At 38.3% G+C, this 10,681-nt stretch overlaps 1 protein-coding gene across 4 annotated transcripts in view; it reads right to left on the reverse strand.

Annotated features, from left to right (window-relative positions):
- Positions 1-2,695: 2,695 nt before the first annotated feature.
- RAPGEF4 (Rap guanine nucleotide exchange factor 4) overlaps positions 2,696-10,681 on the reverse strand; it is a 156,020-nt gene continuing 148,034 nt past the window's right edge. For 3 of the 4 annotated variants that reach the window (XM_017838346.1, XM_017838336.1, XM_017838326.1), the window contains 2 exons: positions 5,494-5,548; positions 2,696-3,958 (listed from right to left, as the gene is read on the reverse strand). In XM_017838346.1, coding sequence (XP_017693835.1) covers positions 3,831-3,958; positions 5,494-5,548 — 183 coding nt within the window. In that variant the 3' untranslated portion in view covers positions 2,696-3,830. The remainder of the gene's footprint in view (positions 3,959-5,493; positions 5,549-10,681) is intronic. The other variant, XM_017838356.1, reaches the window with a different exon arrangement.

The raw sequence follows: 10,681 nt of genomic DNA on the forward strand, positions 1-10,681 counted from the left end.
GGCCTGGTCATTGAGAAAAAGAGCAAATGCTAACAAACTGACACTAGCGAAATGTGCCAGGTAGGGAGAGCTGTACCCTGTGACTCTTTGGGCTCTGCAGCCCTAAACAGAGATGTCTGTCCTCTCCATTGCTGCCTGAGCAAAAAAAACATGTCAACAGTGGAACTCTGTAATGCAGAACATTTTCCAAAATGCCCAAGCCATCCTGACTCAGTGGTCCTCAGCAGTGGATGTTTATTATGGACACTGCCTCCCGGTCACCTCTCATATGAAAATACAGTTATGACCCTGACAGTAAATAAAACAGGGTCAGGGGCTCTGGAGCCTGAGGCCAAGTAGCACGGACCAGCCATACTAGCACTCTGTGCCCTGTGACCCTCAGGTATAATCACTATTTTGAACAGTGAAAATACAAAATACATTTTGTATTTCCACCTGCAGTGCTGAAATACAGAGGGGGCTGTGCTGCAGTGTTTAAATTGTTCATGCAAGTGGGTGTGATGGAGGTGTGAAGTGGGTCCCACTAGAGGACTGGGGGGGGACGTGGAAACAGGAAGGACAGGCTTGTCTGTAGTTCCCCCTGGAAATGGTCCCTGGTGCATGCTCCCCCACAAATAACAGCTGGACAGTCTACTCTGTTGCTAGTTCGCATGGGCCAAAACCAGGCCAAGTGCTGCAACTAAAACAGTGTGGACTATGAGCAGAGCAGTGCTGGGGATCACCCAACTCTCTTTAGCTTGTCTGTGTTGGCACAGCCTCTGAGCCCAGGCTTATAGACCAGCCCTGAGCCAGCAGGTAAAGGGGTGTCTTCATTGAAGCAGGATCAAGTTGCCACGAGCACAGGGTGAAGTCAGAATGGGCGTTTTGACATTTCAGTGTTTCTTGAGTTCCTATTCATTCTTCACACTATTGCAACAGTTGTTTGGACTTCATACAGCAAGAGCAATATACTGACAGCTGCCTTCCTGTTGTAAAGTCAACACAGGGAGCAAGAGAAGCCCAGGACAGATCCCGGAGCCACAAGGTAATTTTATTCATCTAACTATGTAGACAGTGATCAGCACCATGGCAACTATCTGAGTCACTTGAATGAGTTAGATACAGAGAGATAGCAACACTTGTTATTTATACAGCACCCTTTATTGGAAAATTAAAAAATGCCAGATACTAGTTTCATTGAATAGGTAAACTGCATTCATTTGTTGATATGGAGGTGCCATAAAACCTGTCTTTGTATCATTGGGATATATCTACACATTAGAGACTGTTGGCAACAAATAAGTAAAACAGATCAAGATTCTAAAGAAAAAAAGAATAAATCAAGGGGATAAAAACATGCTAAACAGATGAAGAATTGGTCTATGTACAGAGCCAAGCCAAAACTTGGCAGCTTTATAAACCAGCTAACACAGAAGTAAATGAAAGTCTAAACAATAGGAACAAATCTGGAACAAATAAAATCATGAACTCAAAAATGTTACAAATTGATTGTAAAGATAAAAATGCCTTTTGAATTAATTGTGTCCCTGTAGTTTATTCTACTGCATACTTTGCTTCTGGGAAGATTTTGTATTTGAAAAAGGCATATGAAGTATATTCATAGAACAGTACAAATGGAAATAAATATTTCTCACTTGAAATAATAAGACACAAATTTGTCTCTATGTTATTAGCTGGTTTTCCTCTGAATCATCTTGAACTTCTAGTCAGACAGCAAAGTTAAAATAAATTATTTCATCATGCTGCAGAATATTTCTTAACTGTGTAATTCTTTCCTTTGCAGAACGCAGGTAGCGAGCAGATTGTGGTTCTGTGTGTCAGCATTTCCCTGGTGACTCTCAGCTTTTGCAGAATTTATGTTTTGACTAAAAGGATGCAGTTATTTTTATAGATAAAAAAATATTTGTGTATACTGACTCCACACAGTCCTGCTCAATGCCAAGAAAAGTATACTCTTTGTCTGAAGCAAAATGTAGACTATATCAATTAGGTCATCTCTGAAGCGTAATTATGAGATAATAGTTGCAACTTCTAATTTCAGGCTTAATCAGTTTTATGACAACCAGCTCCACAGCACACAACTAGTGTGAATGCAATAGGAAAGACTTTTGCCATTTGAACACTGTCATTCCCTTGGCATGCACTTGGCCACCATCAGGGCTTGCCCAGCAGTAGTACAGCCATCCTAAGGAGTATTCAGGAGGGGAAAGGGCTCATGCCAGATCACCTCTTCCCTCATGTCTGCAGGCTCTGTGGTGACTGAAGCCAGAGGTCTCTCGAGTGCCACATTAGCCAAGGTCTCGAGTCAACCAACCTGAGGTAAAATCCTGTCCAAGATAAGATAACTTGTAGTACTCACATTACTGACTGAGCAGGACAAATCAGTCAGATAGCTAAAATTAAGAATATATCCCTTCTTCTTTTATATCCCTTCTTTCCAATTTAAATGTTTTCTCCTTAGAAACGAACCAGCTAATAAAACCATAATGTTATGTCACGGCAGGCCTGTCATCCCCCGTGGCAGGGATGGATCTTACTGGCTTTAAACTCGTCATCCATATCACAATGGATGTGGGCCAACTGTGGTTTCGAGGCCCAGCAAATGACAAGCCAAGTTTGATATATCAGCCAACTAGTAGCATCACTATTTATGCAGGAATGAAGCTGAAGTGCAAATAAGGCCAGTGACTAAACCTTTCCAGCAATTACATTTAATAAGGTATGGCGTGTTATTTACAGAAAAGATAGATCACACAATTCCTACACATAAATGCACACAAAGTGTAAAGACAAAACCTGCACCCCCATAACATGCTAAACAAAATAAATAAAATGGAATTATTTTGGCACAATAACTATTACATAAATAAATACTCTAGAACATAATGAATTAACATTTATTTACAGTCTATTGAAAGTGCAAAACAATTGGCTGAAAATCAAGATATTTGTAAATGATTAAGACCAGAAAATATTTGTTAACCAGCCACAATTAATTCTAGCTGAAGTTTAAGGTTTTAATGTCCAGGAAAATAATCTCTTGAAATCCATTTGTGCATATTGTGCTCTTTTTGAACCAGTCCTTTGCTACCTTTAATGCTATTGATTTTGACAATCTTATTTTGTAATGGAATTTTGTAAAAACCTAATTCATAGTTTAAAAAAAGAAGTAAAATGTAAACACAGATTATTTATCATTCAAAATATTTTCAGTCCTGTCAGTTTTTTGAAATGGCCACACTGCTTGTAGTAGTAGGCAGTATGATTAAGATTAGGAAATTTTCTTAGTATCTGTTGTATTTAAAATGGAAATATTTGCAAGTCTTCTCTGAATGGAATTATATCTTAGACTGCTCTTGAACCTACATTCTTTCATCAGATGCTTACATACATCTTCTACTGAGGTGAACAGTAGCTGAGTAAGCTAAACTGATGATCAGTTTTGGTCCTGACCTGGAAACTAAATCATAAAATACAGATTTTTAATTAGGGAGAAGAAATCACTACCTACCTTAGAATTGTTAGAAGCTTTTTGTGCATTTCCCACTAACTATTCTATTTTATGTTTTGCCTTTTTTTTATCCATATGAGAAATCACTACACTTTAAGAGGAATTAACAGTTCACAACATGGCCACCTGTATGCCTACAGTGCATAAATTCTTCCTCAGCCAAAGTTCTCCAACAGGCTGGTATATTGTGCGTTGCCTAAGACCTTAGAATATGTTTTTGCTTATTTTTGTAGTGGCAGTGCAGTAGCAGAGAAAGTGAAGTTCTTAACAAGTGACCTTGACAGGATAAAAGATCATTTCTCATCATTGCTTCAAATGTTTATGCTCGACGCGGTTCTAGTCGGTGAGACATCTGTGATAAAGTTCTCTGGTTGTCAATCACATTTAATTGCCGCACATAGCTGCGAACATCCTGATGGTTCTTATTAGCTAGGGCTGCATCAGGATCTGGTGAAAGAGAAATGATGTAGGATTGATACACTTAAACGAACAAATGCCTGAACAGAATGCATAACTCTTTACAAGCTGTCACAGGAAAGACTAGATCCCGGTGAGTTAAAAAGAAAATATTTACAAATCAGTCTCTTTGAAACCTTTCCTCCATATCTGACAGTCTTGTTGGTTACTACCCCCACAAATTAACTTTTTCTCTTGGATATCCTTGGCTACATTTACTAAAACTGATGGCCCTCGGTTACGGTTTTATAATCACCCTACCAGTCAATACCTATAAATTATATAGCTAACAAGTATGATTTAAAGCTACCCATCTGCTTTTGAACCAGCAACTTTTACACAGATTCAAAATTATATAATTGATTTAAGCCTCCTTTCATGTAATATTCCCATTCCTAGCTCAGTGTTAAATATTTGTAACAATGTAGTGCTTCGTGGCTGTCCCATTCAAGCCTCAGAATTTACTACCTTTTCATATTACTTAACATAACCCCATTATACCTGCTCCAGCAACAATTATGGAATACCACTGAGTTAAAATATGAGTATCTTCAGCCTCACAGGGAGTACCTTACAATGTAATGAAATATGTGTTAGGTAACTTAAATTTGACTAAAAAAAGATACTGAAGCATCTACAATACATGAATACACATAGACAAAAAAAGTGTGGGACTTAGATCCAGTAGATCTATATACTGAGATTTTGTTATATCAAATGTAGGGAAAATCTACTTCCATTTCTAAATATGTGGAGGTCTCTGTAGTGCTTAAAACATAAAAATTAAAGACACACAGACAATAAAACCTGAATGGTGGGAGAAAAGAAACCCCAAAGAATTTCCCTTAACTTGATCTAAAGTTAAGCTTCGACTCAGATAGAAAGAAACTATTTTTGTGAAAAAAATATTGGTTTATATAATTTATTTTGTTGTTCGAGAAAGAGGAAGGCTGCTCTGAGTCAAAATGGATGAAACCCTGAGGAAATCTCAGTGTGACCGAGACTGACAGTGCACCTAGACAGGATGAGACCCACAGAGCAAACCAGTTTGACCATACAGCTCTGTCATCTTACAGGGCCTCAAGTAAGTTCTGGTAATTATGCTGACAAACAGGTTTTAAATTCATCACCTTATGTCATTTATAAATGTAATGATTCCGGACTGGTTTCCTATTAAAACAGGGTTTATCCAAGCAAGTATCTTGCATGTATCTGTGTGCTGCTGCCTGCTAGACTTATTTCAACCACTTCTGAGCTGACTGGCTAATTTCAACTGGCTCTAATTTGACAGATGGGTAGAGACCTCACAGATATTTAGCTCTTTCACATGCTTGGAAAAGAGATGGAAGAGAAGGGGCTTATTAGAGCTTCCTGAAGGATATTTCACCCTGTGAAACATCACAGGATCCAAACATGGAAGAATCACTGGAAACCAGGCTTTTCAATTCTGGGACACACAGAATTAGTTGTAATTACTGTAGCTACTGATGATAATGCTGACTGTGCAGATGTTGTAATACACTTACTGAAAGATTGGCTTCGGCAGAATTTCACTGTCCTGACAGTGTTGGCAATCATGCGCTGGAAAGAAAAGATGGGATGCAATCAGAGAACAAGCACTGTATTTTATCATCATTTAAACGAAGCACCTAACTGTGCCTGAGTGTGAAGACATATGCCAATAAAAGCAGTCATATGAATGAAAACATAATTTTAATGCTGATACTCTCATATGAGGGTGTGATTTGCACTTACACAGGCTTTAAATAAGCATGAGTATAATTTACATGTGCTCAGAGAGCCCTTTCCCTTGCTTGAATGCTGTAAAAGGCCCTAAATAAGAATGAAAATCGGCCCCTTCGATGTGCATTTCTTTGATAACATCTTACCACATTAAAAAGTAAAAGGAATATCATGTGGAACACCATGGAGTATATACATGTTAATTTAAAGACCATCAGTGCCTAACAGCAAGGCCATTTCTAGAACATATTCAGCAATTAAAGAGCTTTCACCTTTTATATGAGCTTGAGTTTAAAATGCAGTCCTCCTGCAAAATAACAGTGTAAATGAGCATATGAGGGTGCGTGTTCACTGATTCCTCTGGTAGAATGCTCAATTCACAGGTGAGAAGGCCACAGTTAGAACTGTAGACAAGTTTCATCAAACAGTCCTGTTAGATCATGTTAGCTTGCACAAGTGTATCTAACACAACATGGAAAGTGGATTTACTTTTGGTGGGCCCTTCTAATATCAATTCACAAATCAAACCCCACGAGTGACTTCAGTCCTTCTTGGCTGTGCCTCCTTTTCAGTAAAAAACATAATTTCACTCACTTAGGTAAGAAAATATTAACCAATGCACTTGGCTCTGATAAATCAGATGTTATTTTACAATAGTTTTTAAGAATAGAAATTAAGGTAAGCCATAAAGAAAAACATTTCAGATTTAGTTCTGGACTGCAAAATTTTAACTGGCTTGTGTGATTAGTGCCACACAGGTAATACACCCACCAGTGCGGGGGAAGAATTAGTTCTTCTGCATTATATCAAATAAACTGAAACTTCAGCAGTAAAACTTAATTCCTTAGTTAGGTAGTTTGATTCAATCACTGTTATGAGGACAACATTTGTTTCGATTTCTTTTGCCTAGATTAAGAAAAAGTAGAGGAGGGAAATGCTATTCCCAATCAGACTCTAATGTTTGTTCCAACACAGCTACATCTTTTAACACAGCACATTCTCACCAGGCTGCTTCACACCTTCCGGAAATTTTGTGTGAGATTAACAAGCTAGTTAGTCATAAGCCCTCACACAATGGAATTACATATCTAGCACTAGTAAACAGTAAAGCCTAGGGCATACACTCCTCAAAATTCACACACCATTATAACCTTACATGAAAATGATGTTCTAAATAAAATATGTTTGTGAAATCTGTCATTCCAGAAGTGGGAAGCAGCAATGCAAAACATTCCTTATACACATACTGAATAATCTCACACATCTTAATGTACTGTCAAGTTTACAAAAATGGGTATGGCTGCTGGTCAGCATAAGAAATACAATGTACTAAATGTTTGTGGATTACACCTTGTATCATCAAATGAGATGCAGCTATTATGAAACTGATCTAAAATATCTTAATTCTAAAACACACTTTCCCAAAAGATCTAGGGAATTTGGATATGGGCCTGCTTATACTGTTCCTAAAGTCGTATGTATTTACATGTGGAAAACAAGTAGAATTCAAGTTATCCTATGTTAATTTTCATACCTCTTCAAGCCATTCTTACTAGGCAGATTTTTTAAGGCACTTACCTTGAAAACATTCTCACAGGTGCTTAGCATTAAACATGTGAATAAGCCCCATTGACTTCAATGGAACCTCTTAAATATGCACAGGTAAGCACCTATTACCACACTAGACTGAGACCAAACACATTACAGTGTCAGTTCTTCAAGTCTAACCCAATCAAGTGAAAATCAAAACAACACAAATGTATAAGCAAGACTGTTTCATACCTCTGTGGATTCATATTTGGCTCTACTATGTGATGCTGCTATTTTGATTTGAACCAATTCAAAAAGTACTCACCTACAATAACTGTTTCAAGGAGAGACCATAAAGTTGAACTGAACCAGCACAATAAGTTTCAAGACTGTCTAGCTTCAGGGAAAGCTTTGCTAAGGACATTACATTTTTATGAAGACAGCTAGTTGTGCTTGATGTGCTTTCTAGATGGATTATTAACACACACTCTAATTTTTCATACCTGTAAATGTTTAGGTTTTGAAGCCTCATTTCATAATAATCTTTGGAGCACGACTGTAAATTTGGAGTTTGATTAGCTTATTATTAAGCTTCATATGTAAAAACTTAGATTTATAAAAAAAGCATGTTCTTTGGAATAATTTTACGTCTTTTGTGTGGAATTTGTTCTCAAAGCATAGCATTCAGGATAAATACTGTAATGCTGTACTGTACTGAAAGACAATTTATGAGTGTAGTGAAGGCTTTTAGAAAGTTTTCCCTATTTCCAAATTTCTCATTATATGGGCTCTGTCAGGCAAGGAAAAGCAAAGTGGCAATGGACTTGTCTGACTTTTGGTGAAAGGCTGAACTGCCTGGCTTCCTTCAGTTTGCTGAGAGACTTCATTTTAAGGGGTTCCTTTGCCTGTTCCTGACGATAATGTGATTCAATCTGTGCATTCAGAAGTGTCCTGGCAATGATGAAACACAAAATGAATGAGGAAGTTGGTGTTAAGGCTGAATAAACAGAGAAACTGTGGCCCAAAGAGAGCACCACAACCCAATGAGGAGATTCTGAAGCGTTGTGTATCCTTGAAGATACATAATCTTCTTTCACATTGCTTTTTTTCCAAGTACTGTTGTACTGTCTAATAATGTCTAAGCTCGTAACAGCTCCTCTTTGTAAGGTGCAAAATGAACAGAAACACAGCATATGAAACAAAAGTAAATCTCCCTGAATCTTGTAGATAAGTTGGACTGTCTTCTTTTCATGCAAGAAAACTAGAAACATGTACAGAAAAAATGTTCACAGGGAAGTTTAATTGCCTGCTCCTTAAAATTTTTCTTCAAACAGAGGATTACCTCCAGTCAATGCCTGCAAAGATTGACCTCTGTTTACTCACAGTGCTAAGGAAGACCACTACCAAAAAGCCATACAAACCTTAATTTGGATCTCTCTGAAATACAACCAACTGCATAATATAACAAGCAACGGCTACTACCAGCATGCTACATATACACACAACAATACCCTTTCAAGCTTTACACAGTCTGGAGCTGTGGCAGCAGGCCAGCACATTATCTTCTAATCCATTTCAAACCCAGGTTGCTAAATATTATAAATATTCATATATGCCATAGAAAACTACTAAGGGCTTTAGTCACATACTTTTTGCATAATCTTTATGTTCCAAAAATGAAAGAATGTTTGCCTTTTTTTTTTTGCATATGGATCAGAGGGTGAATTCCCTTTTGTTCATCTCCACAGAACCTGAAAACGAATATGCACAGATTCTCTAATCCTCATTTCACACCTGAAGGGTGAAGAGGCTTGACAAAAAGAAGCATCAGTGGTCAGCACCATAGCACTGTCTTGTGCCACCATGACAGGTCAGCACTTTCAGAGAGCTTTTCCCTGACTTTTGCTCCCTCTACAGGTTCCATTTCTGAGACATGCTGGGTAGTGTGACATGAAGATGGTGCCACTGAAAGTGATCTTTGTTCAGACTGTCTGATGATTTGAGAAATGTCATGGATAAAGTTCCCAAATAACTGCATCTTTCCTCTGTCTATGAATAAGAAATTCTGTACTGGCAGCCAGGGTGCAGAATTATGCAACTGAGGTTTGAAAAATGCAGAAATCAGTAAGTAGGCAAGAGTATGAAATATTGCCTGTCCCTACAGAGAGTCATGCTTAGTACTTTCCTCTCTTTCCTCTCTCTTCTTTCCCTGGCAAGACATAATTCTAGGAAAGGGCTTTTAAATTTTTTTTCTAAATATATAGCTATAAAAGCAGTGTCACTTGAACATTATATATTGCCATGTACTGCACTGCAGGTTGTGGGTTGTCCTGTATCTGCTAAATCATACAGAGTTTATAGGAACTATTACTACTGACAGCTTTGGGTGCTTGCCTTCACCTGAAAAGTGGGTCATTACAGATCGCAAACTAACTGTGTTTGCTGCCTACTGACACCTTTTTATCTTTCACATATTTGCAGCTCTCAAAATATCCCCGACCTGCCAAACTAAAACTACAGCATTTAAAAAACTTTACAAGTTTTGTTGCTCTGTGGCAAATATGTCTTCAGTTATTACACAGATGAGTCCTCCATAGCAACACTTACAGCTAACATCTACTGTCAACTCACTAGTGGAGAAGAGATGCAGGTAGTTTAGTGGCATGGAGTATATGTCAAAGTAGAAGGGACATCTGCGCAACACCATGTGGAAACAGCTCGTAACTGGGCTCCATCAGCTTCTTGAAGGAAGGTAAGTAAAAGACCTTCAATACTTCTCTAAAACCGTGTCTCGTTTGGTATTGAAGACAAAGCCTTTTACTAAAGACTTACACTACTAAGAGTAGTAATTTAGTTATTCTGTCTACTTACTGACAAAAGTATAAATAACATTTTCCCAGATGGATTTTAAGGCCAAATGCTTGTTTGCTCCACATGCACCCCCCCCCCCTTGCTTCATACAGTAAATGGCATAGTAAAGAGCACAAGTACAGTGCAAATACAGAGAGCAGGAGCATACCTATTTCTGACACATTCAATACTGTTTGCCCACATCTTGTACAAACCAAATGGGGCCATTTACAAACGTCCCTCTTTATATGTAGCCGTGGCTCTGCCACACATGGTTATTCTCTTCCCTGGCTAGCTGTCCCTGTCCTCCCACTCCTCACAGCCTCCTCCAAATAAGGCATCCAGGGGGATCAGGAGATGGGGAAGGGGAAGAAGGAGCAGGCAGTCACAAAGGCAGTCACAAAAGCTCAGCAACGCTCTGCAGAGTGATGTCCCTCTACTACTGCCAATACCACAGCTCTGTCACTACACCCCTGAAAAGATGAATTTATAGGAAAGTGTAGCAGGAAAAAATCGACTCAGGCTCTTTCCTTTTTAGCTTGAGTTGCTAAAAATGACTAGGCTAATGTGGTTTCACACCATCTGTCTGTT

Source organism: Lepidothrix coronata, unplaced genomic scaffold (assembly GCF_001604755.1).
Source record: "Lepidothrix coronata isolate B3197 unplaced genomic scaffold, Lepidothrix_coronata-1.0 Scaffold7, whole genome shotgun sequence".
NCBI lineage: Eukaryota > Metazoa > Chordata > Aves > Passeriformes > Pipridae > Lepidothrix > Lepidothrix coronata.